The following is a 23720-nucleotide window of genomic DNA, read 5'->3' as shown; positions in this document are numbered from 1 at the left end:
CAATTCTGTATGAAAGCTTATGGAGACTATGGTAATAGGTTGTTGATGGGGAGAGAGGATACTCTGACCAGTAGTTGGCTGGTGTACCTGGATGCCTTCATCAGGTGAGCTGAGCTGGTTGGGGAGCTCAGAATTTGGACTTTAAGTACAGTAAGTGTCAAGGCAATAAGGAGGAAACCTTTTAGCTCTAGGGTTACTAAGTGAGCATGGGAGGCCTCTGACGCTGTTATGGCTGTCTGCCAGAGATACATCCTGACTGCTCTAATCTGGTCCAGTATACCAGCATATGGACTCTTGCGATGTATCGTACTATAGCTTGCCTTGGCATTCCCTTACCCCTTCCTGGCCTTTTTTTTCTTTTCTTTTAATATTTTAAATTTATTTTTACTGGAAAGGCTGATTTTACAGAGATAGGAGACACTGAGAGGTCTTCCAACTGCTGGTCAACTCACCAAATGGCTGCAAGGGACTGGAACTGAGCCAGTCTGAAGGCAGGGGCCCATGGACTTGAGCCATCCTCTGCTGCATTCCCCGGCAGTGAGCAGGCAGCTGGGACTCAAACTGGTGACCCATATAAGATGCTGGCCGTATAGACAAAGGCAGAATTAGTCTGTTATGGTACTTGCCAACCCATCCTGCTCTCCCCTCCTTTTTTTTTTTTTTTTTTTTAATAAGATTTATTTATTTTTCTTTGAAAGGCCAAGTTGTACACAGATCTCCCATCTGCTGGTTCATTCCTCAAATTGTTGCAGTGGCCAGAGATGGATGAACTGATCCAAAGCCAGAAACTTCCTCCAATTCTCCCACAGGTGCAGGTGTCCTGCTGCTTTTCCAGGCCACCAGCAGGGAGCTAAATTGGAAGTGAAGCAGCTGGAACTCAAACTGGTGCCCATACAGGATGCCAGTGCCACAGGTATAGGCCAAGCCTACCATGCAAAGGGCCAGCCCCTACTGTTTGTCTTTAGTCACACCATAAACTTTGTGAGAGCAGAGCTTAAGTCTGTTTTCACCCATGATTTTTAAAAAAGATTTATTTTTTATTGTTAAGTTAGATATATATAGAGGAGGAGAGACAGAGAGGAAGATTTTCTGTCCAATGATTCACTCCCCAAGTCAGTGCAATGGCCAGAACTGAGCCGATCCAAAGCTGGGTCTCCCACACGAGTGCTGGAACCCAAGGCTTTGGGCCATCTTTGACTGCTCTCCCAGGCCACAAGCAGGGCCACCAGGATTAGAAGCGGGGCCACCAGGATTAGAATTGGAACCCATATGAGATTCTGGTGTACACAAGGCGAGGACTGCCACGCCAGATCCTTCACCCATGATTTTATCCCCAGTGGCTCGTATATTGCCTGTCACGGAGCAGGTACTATGTAGAGATGCTAAGTGGAGCATGATTGAGCTGGGAATACTAAATGCAGTAATGTGATGCACAGGTTTAGAATTGGCACAATGTGCTGATTAAGGAGGAGCTTACTTTCCACACTTACTGCTGAAAAGATGTTCTGACGGTCTTTGTTCTTATGGATACTGAAAGACTAAAGGGTGATGCTTACAGGGCAGCCGGACAGAATCACCAAGCAAACAGTGCTGGTGTTAATAATGTGTTCTTTATCTCCTCCTTGCATGGCTTTTTTTTTTTTAAGAAAGATTTATTTTATTTTTATTGCAAAGTCAGATATACAGAGAGGAAGATCTTCCGTCCGATGATTCCACTCCCCAAGTGACCGCAACGGCTGGAGCTGAGCCAATCCAGAGCCAGGAGCCAGGAACTCTTCCTGGTCTCCCACGTGGGTGCAGGGTTCCAAGGCTTTGGACCATCCTTGGCTGCCTTTCCTAGGCCACAAGCAGGGAGCTGGATGGGAAGTGGAGCTGCCGGGATTAGAACCGGTGTCCAAATGGGATCCCAGTGCGTTCAAGGCGAGGACTTTAGCCGCTAGGCCACTGCACCGGGCCCTCTTGCATGGCTTTTATTGGTACAGTTTTTGCTGTCTGGTGGAATTGCAGTTGTGTTGATCAGTGAACAGTCTCTTTTGAGAATGGTATGAATATTCAAGACTCACTCTTTGAAGAGTCTTCATCATGAGTACATGGTAATGACACTGCAGTTCTTAACCTAGGCACAAGCTCCTGCCTTTCCTAGTATCAGTCGTTGAGGTTTCTGAAAAGCCTTCCTTGCCTGTGTAGTTATTTCTTGATTGTGATTGTTACTGGCTTTAGTGCAGTTGAAAGAGTCAGAACCAAATGGAGATCTCGAGCAGGCACCTCATTCCTATGGCTTTCTCTAATCTCACTCAGTTCCTGCTATGCTGCCTGATAATAGTGGTGTCGTTATTGGTAGAGCATCATTTGTACTTGACTAGATTGCTGTGTTAATGAACTAGAAGCTTAAAAGAAATTAGAGATTTTACTGTTCTTATTGAAGTCTGTAGAAATCAGTTTAAAATATATCAGCACTTTAAAACTTCACTAGCTTTAAGCAGTTGTCTATATTAAGGCAAGAAGGTGGGTGAGAACAAACATTCTATTTCAGGTGGAGACTAGGCATGAAAATTTCAGAGACTGGATTTTTGGAAAAATACTGATTTTCCCAGGGTGTATGGTAGAGAGCCAGAAGAATCGAGATATGCACAATAAGAAAAATATTTGGAAGGGGGAAAACATTAATTAAAGCCTCTTAAAAATGACATTTATTTTTAATTTATTTTTTATTGGAAAGACAGATTTAGAGAGAGAAGCAGAGACAGAAAGATCTTCAACCTGCTGGATTACTTCCCAAATGGTCATAATGGCTGGAACTGAGCTGATATGAAGCCAAAAGTGTGGAGCTTCTTCTGGGTGTCATACAGGTGCAGGACCCAAGGCTTTGGGCTGTCCTCTTCTGCTTTCCCAGGCCACAAGCAGGGAGCTGGATAAGGAAGCAGAACAGTTGGGATGTGAACTGATGCCCATATGGGATCCTGGTGCTTGGAGGCAGGGGATTAGCTAGTTGAACCATCGCAATGGCTGCAAAATAATATTTTTAAAGTCAACAGTTTATTTACAGACTTAAAATTTCAATTGTTCTGCTACAAATAGACTGGTAAACTGAAGTTTTTGGTGGTTTTTTTTTTTTTTAAAGAGTTACTTATTTTTATTGGAAAGGCATGTTTACAGAGGGAGTGACAGAAAGATCTTACTGGTTCATTCTCCAAATGGTCACAGTGGCAGGAGCTGAACTGATCTGAAGCCAGGTGCCAGGAGTGAAGACTGCATTGTGGGTGCTTTGGCCATCTACTGCTTTCCCAGACCATAAGCAGAGAGCTGGATGTGAAGTGGAGCAGCTGGGACATCATTCGATTCTTGTATGGGATGCTGGTGCGTGCAGGTGGAGAATTAGCCTAGTGAGTCACTGCGCCAGACCCATGGGCACCAATTTGAGTCCTTCCTACTCTACTTCCAATTTAATGCTCCCTGCTTAGCCTGTCAAGACACCACTCTGTTCCCAAACTACAGAATTCTGTTGCAGAAAGAAAAAAATGAGCATTTGTATGAATTTTTTTTCCCAAGCATTTCCCGTTTACCTAGAGGAAAAATGGCCAGGTTGTAGGGCGTGGTAGTTATCCATGAATATATTTTGCTAGATTGTGTTGAAGTTACTTTACTAACTTAAAATCCTTCTGTATGCCAGGGTGTTGGCTCAATTGGTGAATCCTTTATCCAAACACAGCATTGTTTGTGGGTGCCAGTTTGTGTCCCAACTGTTCTACTTCCCATCACTGCTTGTGGCCTGGGAATCCAGTAGAGGATGGCTCAAAGCCTTGGTACTCTGGATCCTGGATCCTGGCTTCGGATCAGCATGGCTCCGGCCATTGTAGCCACTTGGGGAGTGAACCAGTGTTTGGAATATCTTTCTTTATCTCCTTCTCTGTAAATCTGATCCGCCTTTCCTGTAAAAATAAACGGCTTTTAAAAATTGAAAAAAAAAGGTCTTTTGTAAGCAGATGTATTGAAGGCTTATTATACGTTCCATTAGAGAACTATTGCTTGTATTTTTCCTTGAAAAAACTCTAAAGAAAGCTGTAAAAATACTGTGGCCATTTGTATCATTGGCATTAAATAAATGGCATAACTTAGGGATTACCTATGGGTACTAGATTGTGTCCTGGCTGCTCCTCTTTCCTTCCAGCTCCCTGCTTGTGGCCTGGGAAAGCAGTAGAAGATAGCCCAAACCCTTGGGACCCTGCACCTGTGTAGAAGACCTGGAAGAAGCCCCTGGTTCCTTGGCTTTGTATCAGCTCAGCTATGGCTTTTGCGGTCATTTGGGGAGTAAACCAGTGGACAGAAGATATTTTTCTGTATCTTCTTCTCTCTGTAGACCTGACTTTCCAATTAAAAAAGAAAAAACAGGACCTGGTGCAATAGCCTAGTGGCTAAAGTCCTTGCCTGCATGTGCTGGGATCCTGGTATGGGCGTCGGTTCTAATCCCGGAGGCCCCACTTCCCATCCAGCTCCCTGCTTGTAGCCTGGGAAAACAGTTGAGGATGGCCCAAAGCCTTGGGACCTTGCACCCACATGGGAGACCTGAAAGAGGCGTTGGGCTCCTGGCTTTGGATCAGCTCGAGTCTGGCTGTTGCACTTGCTTGGGGAGTAACTCAATGGACGAAAGATCTTCCTCTCTCTGCTTCTCTCTGTATTATCTGACTTTCCAATAAAGGGGAAAAAAAGCAAAGCAAAAAGCTTTGCTTACTTATTTGAAAGGGAGAGAGAGAGACAAGAGATAGAGAAGGAGAGAGCCTCCATCTGCTGATTGACTCCCTGCATGGCTACAATAGCAGGACTGGGCAGGCCAAAGCCAGGAGTGAGCAGCTTCGTCCAGGTCTCCTGTGTACTTGCAGGATTTGGGCCACCTTTCCCTGCTTTCCTGGGGCGACAGCAGCAACCGAGTGAGAGGCAGAACAGCCACGACACAAGCCGGTGCCCATTTGGGATACTTGTGTTAGGGGTGGGGGCTGCCATTTAACTTGCTGCACTGCATTCTGTCTCATCCCTGAATCTTAGTGTTACGAGGAATGGAACGTGATGAAATCTGGAACCCTGGCCAGCACATGCGAATGAATAGGGTTTACAACTTTTCTGTAGGTGATTTTTGTTAAGAATAATGTATCACTTGACTGAGCTTCACGCACCAAGTAATATATTACCAGATGCCAATATTGTCACTTTACACATTTAATGAGAAGAGTATTTCCTGCAGTGGTGACTCTTCCTGTGTTCTTTTTCCTTTCTCCTCTTCCAGGTTGTATCGGAGTAAGATGGACGGTAGCTTTGATTGTGATTGTGGTGAGCTGGAGCCACCTGATCACTAACAAGACATCTTCTGTCAGCCACCAGCCACCAGTGCTTCCTGTTGAAGTGCATAGCAACAGAGGAAGAGAAGAAGCAAACGGAAATAGTGCTTCCCAGCACCTTAGGATGCTGCTGCTCAGGGCCAGTCCAACACTGAATGTACCTGCACTGTGAGGAGAATGTTCCTAGAAGCCTGTTGTGTGCATATTTATTCACATTTTTGTTAAATGTTAAATCGTTTAGCACAGTAAATCAGTGCATAGTATGTCATTTCATTCCTTTTGAGTTTCTTGCGTGTTTCCTTTAGATGTCTGCAGAGTTGCTGCCCTTTTCTTGAACTATGAGTACAGCAGTCTTTTTAATTCTCAGTATGAGTAGAGCTTTTTGAGCTTTAAATCTAAGGGGAACTCAACGGGCCTGGTTGGCAGACGCAATGAACATCAAGAAACCATCTTGCTATGGAAGTATAATTATTTTTCTTCTCCCTATTTGAAAGATCTTTCCTTTTGATGCCAGTTTTCTTCCTTGTTTACACAAGTTCAACAATTTGAAAGGAAAAGGCAAAATAGTAAGGGTTTCAAAATGGCAGAGAAATTTGAAAGTCTCATGAACATTCATGGTTTTGATCTGGGCTCTAGGTACATGGACTTAAAACCATTGGGTTGTGGAGGCAACGGCTTGGTGTTTTCTGCTGTAGACAATGACTGTGACAAGAGAGTAGCCATCAAGAAAATTGTCCTTACAGATCCCCAGAGTGTTAAACATGCTCTACGTGAAATCAAAATTATTAGAAGACTTGACCATGATAACATTGTGAAAGTGTTTGAAATTCTTGGTCCCAGTGGAAGTCAGTTAACAGACGATGTGGGTTCTCTTACTGAACTGAACAGTGTTTACATTGTTCAGGAGTACATGGAGACAGACTTGGCCAATGTGCTGGAGCAGGGCCCGTTACTGGAAGAGCATGCCCGGCTTTTCATGTATCAGCTGCTACGTGGGCTCAAGTACATTCATTCTGCAAATGTACTGCACAGAGATCTCAAACCAGCTAATCTTTTCATTAATACTGAAGACTTGGTGCTGAAGATAGGTGACTTTGGCCTCGCACGGATCATGGATCCACATTATTCCCATAAGGTATGTGCAAGTGTAGTTGAGCTAGAATTCGAAGCTGATGTCTTCAGGAACAGGTCCTTGTGTTTCCTGGATGTGCTGGGTTGTATGTAGTTTTTACTTAATTTTGTTAAACTTCACATGGTTTATTTTTCCTGATCCAGATCTACTGCCGCTCACAATCTCCATGTGTTTGAAATGAAAGTAGAATGGGGTCCTAATTAAACACTGATTATTTTATAGTGTTTTATTGTAACTGAAAGTCTCCTCTGGTTATTTAAAAAATGAAGTATAGTCAGCTTTTTGTATCTGTGGGTTCCATAACTGCACTGCGTTTACATTGCTTAGGTGTTGTAAGTAATCTAGATATATTTTAAAGTAGATGTGAGGATGTGCATGGGTTAGATGCTGATACTACGCCGTTTTTTTGTACAAGACGCTGAGTGTGCATTTTGGTCTCAGTGGGAGGTGTGTTGCTGAAATGATTCCCTGTGGATACCAGGAGACAACTATACCTTCTTAGCTATTTGGGACAGAAGTGTGTTCCTTCCTGAAGGGAATAGGATAAGCTGTGTGAATTTTTAGGTCTTATGCCCGATTTAAACAACCCCAGTTTAGTTTGAAATATGAATATGCATAAACAGTTGACAGTAGATATAGCCAAAAGGAATCATAGCAACTTTTCCTTAGATAACAACTTGTTCTTGAGAAGAATTTAATGTTTTCCAAAGTTTCAAGTGCATTCTCATGTGGGACCCTGATGTTTAAAATCTGTAAGAGGAGCTGTTCAGTTTAAAGTTCTGCTTGCTTAGCTTTCTGTAGCACCTGCCTAAAACAAACAAGTCTTATTGCCTTCATTTTAAAGATATTTTTACTTAGTTTTTAAAAACCACTTTCAGGGAAATTGAGTAGTGATGTGAAATGGGTCACTTGAGTAATGATGTGGAACCCCTTTTTATGGGTTACAGTTTAAGACTGTAAACGGAACACTGAATTGAGTTACTGCTGTCTTGGACTTCCATTTCTACCTCTAAGTAGCTTAGATGACTGTAAGGCTCCCCTTAATCTTTAAGTTATATCTATAAGGTAAACATCTACTATTGTAATTTTGGGAGTTGTTTTGAGGATATAATAGTGCAGTAAGTATTTTTGTTAACTGCATTGTCAGTATAAAGTGGATGGATGAGAAGTGGGTGTGTGTGTGACGGAGCCAGGTCTGGGCTTCAGCTGATGGAGTGACTCTGCTTTATGAGGAGGCACCTGACTGCTCTTCCCTGCCTTCTTTGCTTTGACTTAACAAAGCTACACGGATGTGTTAAGATTGGAATTAAAAATAGATCCTCTTCCGAAACATGTTTTGAATGTGTGGCCTAGAGTTTAGCTTTGACTTGTTGTTGTATATTTTGTTCAACACAGTTCCTGTAAACATCTTACAGCTGGTATATCCGAGGGGAATTTAACTTCATTAACTTCCCCAGTGACAAGAACCTTGAAAATACATTAGAAATCAATACTATTGCTTTAAGATTTCACATATACTGTTTTTATTTCTGTATTCATTAAAGAACAGTTGAATGAGTAATAGCTTTGTATACTCCTTTAGCAAAGTGAATGTGAGGTATGGTTTCTTTTTTTCAGGGTCATCTTTCTGAAGGATTGGTTACTAAATGGTACAGATCTCCACGTCTTTTACTTTCTCCTAATAATTATACTAAAGCCATTGACATGTGGGCTGCGGGCTGCATCTTTGCTGAAATGCTGACTGGTAAAACCCTCTTCGCAGGTTAGTATTTGGAAAAAAAATTATCCCAACAGAAATTTTACATTTATCTATGGAAGATATGTGAAACATTTTTGCTTTGTTATTTATATATTTGGAAAGCAGACTTAATAAAAGAGCCAGAAATCTTCCTTATACTGAATTTCTTGCAAAATGTCCTCAATAGCCAGAGCTGGGTCAGGCCAAGCCAGTAGCTTGGCACTTCTGTGCATGCCAGGGGCCCAAATACATTAGCAGGCAGCTGAATTGGAAATGGAGCACCTGGGACTCAGATGGTATAAGGTGTATGTGAAGATATGTGTCACATTGCCAGCCCCTAGATCTGTATAGAATTAAAATGGTTGAAGTTCACAATATTAAGATAAAAGGGTGTTTTTATTTAAAACGAGTATTTATTCAAAACAAATCATAAATTATTCAGCTTTGTAAATTTAGTCAGAACTCTAGTGTTTAATACCACCTTATTTATAAAACATTTTTAAAAACTTATTATAGAAAAACTGATTTTGTATATTCCATAGGTACAATTGTAAGAAAACCACATTCCTCTTCATCACTTTATGCAAAGACTTTTTATTTATTTTTTTAAAGATTTATTTATTTTTATTACAAAATCAGATATACAGAGAGGAGGAGAGACACAGAGGAAGATCTTCTGTCTGATGGTTCACTCCCCAAATGAGCCGCAACGGCCAGTGCTGCACCGATCCGAAGCTGGGAACCAGGAACTTCATCTGGGTCTCCCATGCGGGTGCAGGGTCCCAAAGCATTGGGCCGTCCTCAACTGCTTTCCCAGGCCACAAGCAGGGAGCTGGATGGGAAGTGGAGCTGCCGGGATTAGAACTGGCACCCATATGGGATCCTGGCGTGTCCAAGGCGAGGACTTTAGCTGCTAGACCACGCTGCTGGGCCCGCAAAAACAATTTTTAAAAAAGATTTACTTTTATTTGAAAGAGAGGGAGAAGCAAATTTTCCATCCACTTGCATACTCCCCAAATGACTGCAATGGCTAGACTGGACTGGCCAGGAATTTTTCTGGGTTTCTGGGACTTCCAAGTGGAGGCAGAGGCCCAAGAAGTTGGGCCATCTTTGCTGCTTCTCCAGGCCATTAGCAGGAAGCTGGATTAGAAGTGGAACAGAAAGGATTTGGAATGGTGCCCATATGAAATGCCTGCTTTGCAGGCAGAAGCCTAATGGGCTAAGCCACGGTGCCAGCCATGCAAAGACAATTTTACTTCTCTGTATAAACAAGAAATAGGAAGACCACAGTCCCATTGGAGTATAAACACAGCTAAAAATGACCATCATAATTCAAAGTAACCATTTCATTGCTATGTTTTTTTGTTATCTATTAGGTGCCAAGTGTCAGAGAAAATAATTTTTTTGACACTGGCTGATTTCACTAAGCATAATGGTTTTCAGTTGTCTTATTTGTTGCATTTGACAATTCAGATATTATTCCAATATAGTGATTAGGAATGGAATTTTAAATAATTGAATTTTAGAACGTGGCATAACTAGTGTATTGGAAACACGAGAACTGTTAGAAATTATTTGGGGCCCAGTGTGCTGGCTCAGTTGGCTAATTCGCCCGTGCAAGTGCCAGATCCCACATAGGTGTGGGTTCATGTCCCGGCTGCTCCACTTCCTACCCAGCTCCCTGTTTGTGACCTGCGAAAGTAGTCCCAAAGCCTTCGGGGTCTGCCCCTGGGGGGAGACCTACCTGGCTGAAGCTCCTGGCTTCAGAGTGGCCCAGCACCGGCCATTTGGGGAATAAAACAGCAGGTGGAGGATCTTTCCTGTTTCTCCTTTCTATACATCTGCCTTTCCAATAAAAATAAAATTATTTGAGGGATCTAGGTTATCGTTTCCTTTTGTAAGTAGATCCTTTAATGATGTGTTAGTGAACTGTTCAGGGAACGCAGTATGAGGAGAATCTGATCTATCTGCTTGACCTCCACCAAAACTGTTATCAAGACACTGGTGATTTCTAAAATGCTGAATCCCCTCTGAATTTTTTATTTCCATGTTGAGCCAACTCCAGCGTCAGACCTGATTGTAATGTTTTGGTAGAGCCAAAATGTGGTGCAGCTGCTGCACTTCCGATCCAGCTTTCTGCTAATGCATCTATCCCATCCCTGGCTGGTGTGTATATATGGAATGTGAACCAGGGGATGAAAGATTTGTCATCCTACCTTTTGAATAAGTTTTTTTTTAAAAGGTTTATTATTTCTTATTGGAAAGGCAGATATACAGAAAGGAGAGACAAAGATATTCCATTTGCTAGATCACTCCCCAGGTCACTTCAACAGCCGGAGCTGAGCCAGTCTGAAGCCAAGAACCAGGAGCTTTTCCCAAGGCTTGTGGCCTGGGAAAGCAGTTGAGGACGGCCCAAAGCCTTGGGACCCTACATCTGTGTGGGAGACCTGGAAGAAGCTCTTGGCTTCTTCCATTGTACCTGGTAGCCATTGAACCAGCAGGCAGAAGATCTGTCTCATTCTCTATAACTCTGCCTTTCCAATAAAAATCATAAACTTTTTTCTAAATTTTTTTTAAATTTTATTGGAAAGGCAGATTTAACAGAGAACGAGAGACAGAGAAATATCTTCCATCCACTAGTTTACTCCCTGAATGGCCGTAATGGCCAGAGTTGAATTTTCCAAAGCCAGAAGCATCTTCTGGGTCTCCCATATGGGTACAGGGTTCCAAGGCATTGGGCCATCCTCCCTTGCTTTCCCAGGCCATAAGCAGGGAAACACATGGGAAGTGGAGCAGCCAGGACACAACCATACATTCATGTGGGATGCTGGCACTTGGAGGTGAAGGATTAGCCAGTGTGGCCAAGACATTACCCCCACGTCTAGATTGTAAATGCTTTTTAGTGTCTTTGAATGGCCTCCTCCTGCTACTGCATCCCACCATTTACTATCTCTTGGTCTATTGTAGGACCCTATTTTCCTTCCTGCTGTATTATTTGCTGTCTATATGCTAGTTACTACTTAGCAACCAGAGTAGCCCTATTATACATCATTTCACTGCTCACACTGTAATGGCTTCCCACCAGACTCATCAAGCAGACCCTTTGAATTTTGATCCTCTTGTAACCTCAGCTCCTACTAGTTGCTCCCAGCTTTTCCATTTCCATAGTACTTGCTTCTCAGACACACTATGGGCTTCTCTCTGCACCTTTTTTGTCTTAGAATTTCCTTTTTTTAAGATTCATTTATTTTTATTGAAAAGGCAGATATATATAGAGGAGGAGAGACAGGAAGATCTTCCATCGGATGGTTCACTCCCCAAGTGACCACAGTGGCCAGAGCTGAACCGAATTGAAACCAGGAGCTTCTTCCAGGTCTCCCACGCGGGTGCAGGGTCCCAAGGCTTTGGGCCGTCTTCAGTTGCTTTCCCAGGCCACAAGCAGGGAGCTGGATGGGAAGCAGGGCTGCCGGGATTAGAACTGGCGCCCATATGGATCCTGGGCATGCAAGGCGAGGACTTTAACCACTATGCTATCACACCGGACCCCCCTTAGTTTCTTAATTTTGGAATTGGTAAGGCCTTGATCATCCTTCTAATGACCATAGTTCCAGTGGTGTTATCAGTTATCCCTTCCAGCTTATTCCACTTTCTCCATATAAAGACTGTCACCGTATGACATGTTGTATGCTTAGTGAATTATGTTCATTATATTGCAAGCTTCACGAAGACAAATTTGGTCTGTTTCACAAGTGTAGAATCTAAAAGACAAAATTGACAAAATTTTTAGAAAGTAATTGGAAGGGAAATAGAATGATTTTTAAAAATATACCCATTTGGCCTAGTTTCCTCTTTCATTTCTTTGATGGTAGTCCTGTGTTAGAAATAACATGTTTTGTAAAGCTGGTAGCTTCACAAGTCTTAGTCCATCCTTTTATTTCATTGATGACAATATCAACTCCGAGCCCTGTTAACTATTGTTTAGGTTATAGCCAGTTAATATGCAGATCTCACTGCTTTGCTCACTACTTTGAGAAATCCTTAGAATGAAGTCAAATTTTAACAGTCTGTCCCTTACTGAGCTAACTACATAGGCAAATAGAAATTAATGTCAATGTGCTTTTGAATTAGGTTGATGATATGCAAAGCAGTGAAAAGGAACTAATTTATTTAAAACTAATACTGGAGATTATAACATTTATTGTTTAACATGTAAACATAAAGGACTTTTCTGTTCTCAGGTGCACATGAACTTGAACAGATGCAACTGATTTTAGAATCTATTCCTGTTGTACATGAGGAAGATCGTCAGGAGCTTCTCAGCGTAATTCCGGTTTACATTAGAAATGACATGACTGAGCCACACAAACCTTTAACTCAGCTGCTTCCGGGAATTAGTCGAGAAGGTACTGTGATGTGGGAGTAGCCGTTGCTGCAGTGCCAGTGTATGTAAGCAGAAATTGTGTAGAAGCACGTTAGATAAGACTTAATCCCAGGTATAGTCTTTAGAAATCATAGGCTATTTCTTAAAATGACAATTCTCTCCTCTACTTTCTCCTCCAAGTAAGTCTGTAGACTCCAGCAAGTGTATCCCTTTGTCCTGGCTCTACCCCCATTTACTATTCCAACTTGTATTTCTGGTTATCTACTGTATTTATATTTGGTGAGGATCAGTGATTCAGTATACAGTCTGGAGTTCCCTGAGGGGGCATGATAGTATGCATATGAATATGAATGTGATTTAAATGTGGAAGAATTGGGTCAGAAGGAAAGCCAGGTCTTCACGGTAAGGAAGGGATAGAGGAAAGTGTACAACAGGACAGAGGTTGTGGGTTGATGTTATTACTCCCGAGTGATCAATGTGAAGGGTTTGTCAAGCTGAAATGTGCTGGTACAGTAGAATTAAAATGTCACTGACCATTAGGAATGAAGCCCGTGCTTGGAGCAGACTGCTCAGCCAAATTGAAAGACTGTTCCAGGGTTAGCTGGATCTGTTTCAGTCATTGTCACTGTTGCTATTATCTAGAAATTTAAGTATGTATAGTCTTGCTGAGTAATGCTGTTGAATATTCCTTTATTCTGACTTCATTAGCTTTTAAGTTACATTGAATATTTGGTGCCTGGAATTCATATCTATTGATTGTTTTGTAATAAACATACCCATTTAGCAAAGATCTTTGGTGTTCACATAGAAGTACAATGCCAAGTGGGTCAAGTTCCTGAAACTAAGGATATATTACTCAAACAGGCGCTATATCCATTTTTAGAAATTAGTTTTACTCATTTGGAAGGCAGAGGTCTCCCACTTGAGTGGCAGGGACTGGGCTGCCTCCCAGGAGGTGCATTTATAGGAAGGGAGCCTGGACTCAATGAGGTGCAGGCAGCCCAGGTAGTGTCTTCTGTCTGCTCTTGAGTAACACTGTAATTTTCTTTGAGCAGAACAAAGTTTGAGGCATTGGGTAAGTGGTAAGAATAACATACAAACATTGTATGTACTAATCTGTTTGCTTTTAAAGAACTTAAGCAGACTATAGAAGAGACAAAAGAATGATAGAGATCTTTTCTTAGATGGTTAATTCCCCAGATGGCTACCAGGGTTGGCTGGCTTCCTCCTAATTTCCTATGTGGGTGCAGAGCTCCAGACTAGCCATCCTCTGCTGCTTTCCTGAGCATGTTTTCTGTGTAGTGGAACACTGGGACGAGAACTTGGCACAGGCCCGGTAGTACCTTCTATACCACCTGCCTAGTTTTTCCTAGTATCTTCCTCTTTGTACTTGCTGGCCAGGAATTTTTCTCTTCTTTTAAGAGACCTTGATTGTGCTGGGTTAGCCATCTGAACCTCTTAGGGTTTCTGTTGCCTTGAGACACATGGCCTTTGGGCTACATGAGAGGTACTCTTGTGGAAGAGCCAAGAACCACTTGCTGTACTATGACATGACTTCCTGCATTTAGGGTCATAGAAGGGAGGGATGGGTAGAAACAAGAATGCCAGTTGAGTTTACTCTAAAATTTTGATAAGCTGAGATGGATCAGGACCTGGCCCAGTTGAAATTCCATGGAGGGAGCCAGATAGGTAATGCTGTAGAACTAGGGAACAGAGAGTGAGGACAGTGGAGGTGATCCAAGATTGGATGAGGAGCGTTAGGGACAGCCTTGCCACTTTGGTCAGAGTGTTAGCCTCTCTAGCTCTCATCCCAGGGGGACCAGGTACTGTCTGCTGCAGTTCAGTTAAGCTCATACCAAGGTCAATAACTAGAGAAGGAGCAGGATCTGTGCTGAGCAGCAGATTCTCCTTTACATTTAACATTTATATATTCCTTTTGTATGTAAACAAACTGAAGTTTGAGTTCAGCCTGACCCGCCTCATACACCTAGTAATTCTGTTGAGACAGAATTAAGACCTGTGACTGAGGTTGGGCTACGAAAATGCTCTTAGACTATTCCAAGCAGCTTCATATGCTTTCATCCACTCTCATGGCCAGTTATATTACCTGATTTATGGATTACAAAGGTTAAGTCATTTGTGACAAAACGTACCTTAAGTTTGTAGACCTTCTTGATTTCTTAAGAGGCTCTGTTCCTTTTGTAAAGGGGTAAGGTCTTCGTCCAGCTGATCACTAGAAAAATTCATATGCCAGATGATTAGTTTTTCCCTCAAAAGTGTCCTTTCTTCTGCAGCACTGGATTTCCTGGAACAAATTCTGACGTTTAGCCCCATGGATCGGCTGACAGCAGAAGAAGCACTCTCCCATCCTTACATGAGCATATACTCGTTTCCAATGGATGAGCCTATTTCAAATCATCCTTTTCATATCGAAGATGAAGTTGATGATATTTTGCTTATGGATGAAACTCACAGTCACATTTATAACTGGGAAAGGTAAGTTGATCCTGCATTAGAAAGTCATTTATTGAATTTTCAATGACCATTAAATACAGTGAGTTTAAATTGTGAGTTTCTGCTAAACTTAGTATTTTAATTTACTCCATGTGGTCAGATTTTTAATAAGATAGTTACTGGTTTGGAGATAATGAAAAGTCACTGAGGTATGTTTGGTGAATATTTAAAGGTTGGAAATTGAACCATTTTAGACTGCGGCCTGGTAGATGACATGGTTCAGTCTTACCCAGTAAGTGTGAAAAGCACATGCTCTGGAGATGCCTTATCAGTTGTCATAGGATTCTGAATATTTTCCTAATGGCAAAATTAACTTTTAGATGCTTGAAACATAAAAGGGACCTTTCTATTTCTAAATGGTATGAGATGTCAGAGACTACTACTACTCCTCAGCAAAGTGAAGTAATTTCATCTCAGCAGGCTTTGTCTGGAGATGCTTAAATACAATTCTGCAGCAAAGCTGGGGGAGGTTAGCATTTTATAAATCAGCATCTAGTCACGAGGGGATTGATGTATAGCCCCAAGTAGGAGTCACTTAAACAGCAACACGTATAAAATCTCAGAGGTTGTCATTACTGAAGTAGTAATTTTTCCCCCTCCATAATTGAAGTGTATTTACATATCTCAGTGTTTTAGGCTCTAAATTTTTTTTTTACACATACCCGAACATCTTGCAACCTCTAGATTGTTATTTTCAACTCATCTTACTCTTCAGCTGTTCTTATGTGTATCTCCATGTGTCCCTGCATGGTGTGCCATGGTCACCTGGCTGTGATATGTCACCAAGAAGATACCACATTTGGTAAACGGAAAAAATCTCCCCATGGATCTGTTATGATTTGCAAATCTTCCTCTACTTATAGTAAGACCAACTAGAAGAAGAGTAACATTTACAGATACCTGCATTTTATGGCTGTAACGTATCTTTTTGTAAGGAATGGTGATGGAATTGAACTACAGTTGTGGCTTAGACTAGTCATGGAATCCAACCACTTCCTGACTGTCAAGCACAGCTACGCGTAAGATCAGTTATCGTTTGTCATTTGGGAGTGAAAGATTCTGAGAAATAGCCTGCCTCCTGGTGCTCTGAGTCCCAGCAGGGCTTACTTTAGGACAGCAGAGGCCCAGCGTTCACGCCTGTCTAGACCTGACACAGCATTCAGAGAATCGAGCCTTAGTCTGAAAAATGAAGTCCCAGTAGTGTGATATATTACATTTTTTCAGGTACCATGATTGTCAGTTTTCGGAGCATGATTGGCCTATACATAACAACTTTGATATTGATGAAGTGCAGCTTGACCCGAGAGCTCTGTCTGATGTCCCTGACGAAGAAGAAGTACAAGTTGATCCTCGAAAATACTTGGATGGAGATCGGGAAAAGTACCTGGAGGATCCAGCTTTTGATGCCAATTATTCTACTGAGCCTTGTTGGCAGTACCCAGATCATCATGAAAACAAATATTGTGACCTGGAGTGTAGCCATACTTGTAACTACAAAACGAGGTCATCCTCCTATTTAGATAACTTAGTTTGGAGGGAAAGTGAAGTTAATCATTACTACGAACCCAAACTTATTATAGATCTTTCCAATTGGAAAGAGCAGAGCAAAGAAAAATCGGATAAGAAAGGCAAGTCAAAATGTGAAAGGAATGGATTAGTTAAAGCCCAGATAGCTCTAGAGGAAGCGTCACAGCAACTGGCTGAGAAGGAAAGGGAAAAGCATCAGGGATTTGATTTTGACTCCTTTATTGCAGGAACTATTCAGCTTAGTTCACAACACGAGCCTACTGCTGTTGTTGATAAATTAAACGACTTGAATAGCTCAGTGTCCCAACTAGAATTGAAAAGTTTGATCTCAAAGTCAGTAAGCCGAGAGAAACAGGAAAAAGGAATGGCAAATTTGGCTCAGCTAGAAGCCTTGTACCAGTCTTCTTGGGACAGCCAGTTTGTGAGTGGCGGGGAGGACTGTTTTCTCATTAATCAGTTTTGCTGTGAGGTAAGGAAGGATGAACAAGTCGAGAAAGAAAACACTTACACCAGTTACTTGGATAAGTTCTTTAGCAGGAAAGAAGATACTGAAATGCTAGAAGCCGAGCCGGTAGAGGACGGGAAGCCTGGGGAGAGAGGACATGAGGAGGGATTTCTCAGCCACAGTGGTGAGTTCCTTTTTAACAAACAGCTGGAATCCATAGGCATCCCACAGTTTCACAGCCCGGTTGGCTCGCCCCTGAAGTCGATACAGGCCACATTAACCCCTTCAGCTATGAAATCTTCCCCTCAGATTCCTCATAAAACATACAGCAGCATTCTGAAGCATCTGAACTAAAACACTCAGCAGACATATCTTTTTGTATTCTTCATGAAATGTGTTTTGTCTTTTTTTTATTACTAGTGTTTAAGTCATTTTTTACTTGAATCAGATGGTGTCATTTAGTAAGGATTTTCATTAGTTCTCGGTTTTTAAAATCCAGACTTTTTTTCTACATGTGAGTTTTCATTTTAACTGGCATGTCGTTTGCACACAAAGAATAGAGCAAATTAATGCAATGCAGGAGGAGACGAAAGAAATGCACTAAGACAAGTAAACATTCTCTCATAGAACAATGATCTGTTTTACAGGAAACAAATCTTGCCTTGAAATTTACACAGTGAGACTGTACATAATTGCATGAAAATATCTATTTTTTTCCTAAAACATTTTCCATTCATAAGTATTTTCAAGTTTTTCATACTGTACACATTTCTTAAACACATGATACCAGCAGCAACTGAAAATGAATGCCGACTTTGGTACACATGTGTTATCTACCTCAAGGTAACAAGAGTATGTGGCAAAGCATCCCCCTCCCCGCCCCCATAGTGCTTCAGTCTGCACTTCTGTTCAGCCAGCGTTTAGTCAGCTCCTTAGGAAGCCTCGGTCACCGCCTGTTAATGTTGTGGTATTCAGTCTTCAGAGTGAAGTGTTACTACATCACATCTTATTTATTTTAGCAAATCATTATATTTTCTGTATTTAATTACAAAAGTTAACTTAGTTTTAAAATTTTATTTGCAAATACACTTTCTTCATTTGGCACTATGGTTTGTTGCCTACCTAGCTGAATACATGCCAGCTTATCCGAAGGCTGTCCACGTACTTAAACAATTTGCTTAACTGTTTGTTTTAAGTGCTCACTGTGTATAGGAATTTGTATTTTGGAGGTGCTTGATCTATCTACAAAGAAATTAGGAATTACTTTATTATAAAATGCTCCTAGAAGTCTTAATTGTGTTTATTTTTTAAAAAGAAACTGTAATGTTAGACTTGTGTGCATGGAAAGTAATTAAGGTACATCATTACTGTAGTTTAAAAGTTGTACATGGTAAGACATTTTGTTTTTACTGTATGTTTTTACTGAATGATCTATTCCCCATCCCAAGGCAAGCATGAATAAAATTAGGTTAAATGTAGCATGTGGCATCAGTCTTAGAATTTGTTTCATCTGTTTTGTTTTATTGAATACTGTCTGTATCTTTGGTTTTCCTGTTTGAAGAAAAAGGACAAATAAAACATGGTCAGCAAATATTGCTCCCATTTCATTTTAGGAAATGTCTTTGCTTCACACAGTAATAGAGAAAAAGACTTTATGTATTTCAAAAATGTGTGCTAACTTTGAATTGGGCAAAGAAATCTTTCCTGTGTCCTTCCCCTAATTTCATGTTACCATTTGCCTTCCACTCTTGTGTGCAACACCTACTCTGTCTAGACCTCCACTTTCCCAATGAGCTGTTTGCCCAGTTCACTGGGACTGAAAGCTGTTAAAAAATGTAAATTTTCCAGATGAAAGCCATCACGTTGTGGAACTATCCACTTAAAAATGAAGTTCTCCAGCACAGTAATGAGAATTGATTTGTTGAGGAATTGTGGGAATGAAACAAGGGAGCAGTTATTTGGTAAAGAATGGGACACTTGAGGTTGGAGCTGGGGATGGTGGCGGCCCAGCACAGAGGCTTGCTCTGTCTCAAGGGCAGGATTCCTCTGAGGCCAGGGAAGCAGGGCAAGATTTCATGTGTGCAGCAGCTGCCGGTCTGCTCGGTTAGGACCGCTTTTGCTCATCTCAGTTTGTCTGACAACATCAGCATTAACTGTCTCGCCTGAGGACTGGATCTTACCAAGGAAAAGCTCCCAGACTCATGCTCATTACTCTTTGGCAATGGTGTGCTCACACACATTAGCCAGTTGACTGTTTGACTTCTTTAAGCCATTGAAGAAGGAAGAGAGAAGGCAAGTACTGTGAAGTCTTTTGTCAGCTCTGCCTGCTGTAGAGGGTGCCCATGCTGAGTGTTCCCTTGCAAAGTCCATTTCTACTAAGAACTATACAAGTACACGGACTTTCTTTCCCTTCTTCCAGTCTAGGAATGTCAGTCCCTTTTTCTATCTGCATAGGTTAATGAACACATGCTTTTTAATGTCAGTATTTAAAGTTCTGGAACAAGAATGACAGGAGAAGATAGTTTGGGGGCTGGTGGTGTAGTATAATGCATAAAGACACCACCTGCAATGCCACTCCCATATTACACAGTCACTGGTGTGTGTCCCAGCTGCTCCACCTCTGATCCAGCTCCCTGCTCACAGCCTGGGAAAAGAAGTGGAAGGTAGCCCAAGTGTTGGGCCCCTGCTACTCCTGGGAAGAACTGCAAGAAGCTCCTGTCACCAGCCTTTGGCAACACTTGCAGGAATTTGATGATTTCAGATATCTCAAAGGAATCCTGGCATTTGTTTTTGGTGGCTGACTTCACTTAGCCCAATATCCTCAAGGTTCCTCCATGGAGGCTTGAAGGCTGAATCTGCTCTAGTACAGACAGACACCCCTCCCCCCTCTTTTCTTTGTGCATTCATCTATCACATCTATCCGATATCTCTGCTCCTGGCTGCTGTGAAGTGTCCAGTGAACACAGGTATGTAAATCTCTCAGTGCCCTACTCTCAGTTCTTTTGGATTTAAACCCAGAAGGGGGATGGGTGGTAGGGGAGGTCATCATTTTACATTTTTTGAGGAACTGCCATCTTGTCTTCCGTTAGCTGCTGTACCTAATCTTATATTGTCTGCAAAGTGCACACGAGTTAACATTTCTCCACCCTATTGCCAACCCTCTTTTTGCGAGAAAAGCTAGCCTACAGGATGAACTGATTTTACTCTACACCTTTCCCTAGTGATACTGAGCATCTTATGCATTTGGTGGTCAGGTGTATATCTTTGGAGCAGTGTCTGTTCAAGTGCTTAGCTCATTTAGAAAGAGCTTTCTCATCTGCTGGTTCACTCCCAAGTTTCCTGCAGCATCTAGGGCCAGGCCAGGCAAAAACGAGGAGCTGGTAACTCAGTGCAGATCTCTTATGGGGGTGGCAGGGACTCAAATACTTGGGCCATCACCTGCTACCTGCTGGAGTGCCCAGCAGCAGAATGTTGGATGAGAGTTTAGGACTAGGTTCCATAGGGATACAGGTTCATGAACCACAGCACCTGCAGCCGTGTCTTCTCATGGGTTCCGTATCAAGTCTTGGCTGCCCCGCTTCACCTCCAGCTCTGATAATGTGCTTGGGAAAGCGGTGAAAGAGGGCACACGGCTGGAACCCTGCACCCACGTGAGAAACTGATGAAGCTTCTAGGTTTTGCCTGGGCCAGTGGTTGAAGCCACTCGAGGAGTGAATTAGCCGATGTAAGATTTCTGCTTTCAGATACGTAAATCTTAAAGACAAAAGTATATTTTTAGCAAAATGCCTTGATTCTTATTTGTTCTTGGGCATCTAAGGTATTTTCTTTGTGGTTACCATGGGGATTACATAAAATTTAGTCTTATTTTAAACTGATAGTGATTTAAACTGCATACAAGAACGCTGCAGCTCCCACTTATGCTGTGTCATGAGTTACAATTTAGTATTCTATACCCATTAAATTTTATGGTTTAATTTTTTAAACTCTACACTTGAAGTAAAGGTAATTATAGACACCCAAGGATTCGGTATTTGCCCATTTCACCTTTCCCAGGGAGTTGTATGCTTCCAAGTTGCTATCTACAAGCCTTTTATTTCAACTTGGTTTCCTTTTAAAAATACTTGTACAATAGTTTTGTTTTAGAATCTGATGACGTCTGAAATTTAATTGCATTGCATTTAGTTTTAATCACTGTTGTAATATGATCATGTCTTAACATGATGTTTCCACAATTTAGTTTCTACAGACATCTTTGCAATGAAGAGTCCTGTGAGTACATGCGGTAATGTCTCCATGGTATACGTCTACCCAGAATTCTGGCCTAGAGAATGCATATTTTCATGTCTTTGGGTATCACTTCTGTCCAGAAGTGACTTGACTCATCGTCTTGCTAGCAGCAGAGGAGGACAGTTCATTAAGTAAAACCCTATAACCCAGCCATCCCAATTCTGGGTTTTCAAGTCTGAATTCCTATTATCCTTCCAAACAAGGGAGGAATCTTTCGTTCGGTGAGTTCTGCCAGCCTCACTTTCCAGGATTCAGAATGTTTGATTCCAAGCAGGCACATGACAGAAAGTCATGTACACTCTAGGAATCTTTCCATAGCCCTTTCAGTGGTAGTGGGAATGCCACCTTGCCCATTTGCCATTGCTCCAGTCATTGGAGCTTGGCAACAAAGAGATTTAAACCAGGTAATTGGCTCAGCCTTTCAGATTTAAAACAGTGTGGCCCATACCAGTAGCTGAAAGGAATGAAATAGAGCATGAATCAAATAGCATTCTTCAGATACAGTGTAGACCTTGGCTTTGAGTAAAACTCACTGCCTGTAATTGACTGTTTGATCCTAAGTGCTCAGATGCTATGCTGTGTATCATAAGCAGCCAGTAGTGGGCTGCTTATCAGATACACTGAACCAATCACTCCCAATCTCAGCCTTTTCCAGTTCTCTTCACTACCGAATTCAAAACCAGTACAGCCTCTAGTCTGTCTACCATGTATACAGCATTAGTTGATGGTAGTTTTACCCTGCTATGCCTGTTCATGTTGGGATTGCTTACCATTCAGATCTAGGATCTTTTGTGCAGACAAGAAAGGAATGATATGGAAGATCCATGTTCTGGACCTAGTTTCAGCACTGACTCAGTCTTGGAGAAACTGAATTCCATATTAAATTGGAAAGATACTTATTACACACACCCGACAGCTTACTCGGATCACTTTCTGCAAGGGCTTGTTTTCTGGGCTTAACCTGTTCTAATCACACAGTCAGTAGCTTGCCCTGTTGTGCTGCTCATACAGCTCCTGTAGTGTTCGCATTGGTCTGGGTGTTTTAATGTGCCTCTTGGCAGACTGAAAATGAGGTTTTGTGGTCATTGTCCTTTTATCACTTGAAAAAGGGTAGAAGTACTACTAGCCTCACAGTTGTTTTTGTTTGTTCGTTGGTTACACTTTTCAAAGAGCTGTATGAATTCACCAAGCCTTTTCATCCCAGGGTGTGGGGCAAGCTCCTTCAGTAAGCTGGATGAAGACAAGGATCTTGGTGAGTGTTTTCTGCTACTGGTATGTGACAAGTATCTTACAGAAGGGAACATGTTGGATCATCTGTATTACACTGTGGTGCAAGTCGCAGAGATCCAACAGGCACCTTAACTGGATGGTAATGTCTGCAGTATTTGGCTAGAATGCAGTGGTGCTAGCACACATTCAGTCCAGCTGGCTGCTGCCTTCACTGTCAGCGTCGGGAATGCTTTGCCTGACTCTCATCTTTGCTGCAATTGGGTGTGGATGTTGGTGCCAGGTCTCCAAGCTTGTTTCCTCATGCCCAACAAAACCCACACATTTGAATTTTCGTCTGTACATTTAGACTCTGCCCCCACCCAACTTGAGCTGTTGAGATGATTCAGCTGCCAGCTAAGACACTGAACCTTACAGCATCACTTGGCTCTTAAACATACTGCTTCAGTCAGATCCCATCTAGGCCTAAAAGTGCAACCACTAGCCTAGCAGCCTTATCGTAGGATATTGGAATTCTTGGTTTTCCTCATTCCTAAGATAGGCTCATGGGGCCTAACTTAGGATTCTTGCCATGATTAGATGCACACAGCCTTGGAGCTGAAAGGGTGGTGGTGGCTGATAAGCTGTCAGGGAATTGTCCTGTTTGAATTACTTTGAATTACTAAGTCGGACTGAAACACTGAACTCTGACTTCAGTGCTATACTGTGCATCTAAGCTAACCTTGGCCTACAAATTGCTGTAGCTGTACCACTCGTCAGCTTTACCCAGCTCCTGGCTCCAATTTTTTCCCTTTCTCACCAGCCCAGACTCTTCCCTGCCTGAATTATTTCAGGGTAGGACAGTCTCGGATTCCAAAGTTGAAGCTTGTGTCCTCTTCCTGAGTGTGCCTGCCATGAGTAGCCCATTACCTTCCTCCCAAGAGTAGGCATCTTTGTGGGGAAGCCCCAAAGCACTGAGGTCACTTCGCACGCCTCTGGAAGACATCATCCAATCCATGCACAAATTCTGTGGCTATTTCCAGCATCTGGCCATTTCTTACTCTCACCACTGTTACCCTGTGGTCCATCCCCTCATTACACGTCTACTGCATGTGACAACAGCCTCCCAGATGTTTGCCCTGCTACAGACCTGGCAAGAG

The 23720-nt window shown here is 42.2% G+C and overlaps 1 protein-coding gene across 2 annotated transcripts in view; it reads left to right on the top strand.

The window, feature by feature from the left end:
• Nucleotides 1-18545, top strand: part of MAPK6 (mitogen-activated protein kinase 6) — a 32280-nt gene extending 13735 nt beyond the window's left edge. For both annotated transcript variants that reach the window (XM_058665841.1, XM_058665843.1), the window contains exons 2-6: nucleotides 5279-6465; nucleotides 8080-8224; nucleotides 12439-12603; nucleotides 14876-15077; nucleotides 16320-18545. In XM_058665841.1, the coding sequence (XP_058521824.1) occupies nucleotides 5911-6465; nucleotides 8080-8224; nucleotides 12439-12603; nucleotides 14876-15077; nucleotides 16320-17421 (2169 nt within the window). In that variant the 5' untranslated portion in view covers nucleotides 5279-5910 and the 3' untranslated portion in view covers nucleotides 17422-18545. The remainder of the gene's footprint in view (nucleotides 1-5278; nucleotides 6466-8079; nucleotides 8225-12438; nucleotides 12604-14875; nucleotides 15078-16319) is intronic.
• The last annotated feature ends 5175 nt before the right edge of the window (nucleotides 18546-23720 follow it).

Source organism: Ochotona princeps, chromosome 6 (assembly GCF_030435755.1).
Source record: "Ochotona princeps isolate mOchPri1 chromosome 6, mOchPri1.hap1, whole genome shotgun sequence".
Classification (NCBI taxonomy): Eukaryota; Metazoa; Chordata; class Mammalia; order Lagomorpha; family Ochotonidae; genus Ochotona; species Ochotona princeps.
This window is presented reverse-complemented; position numbering and strand designations above follow the sequence as displayed.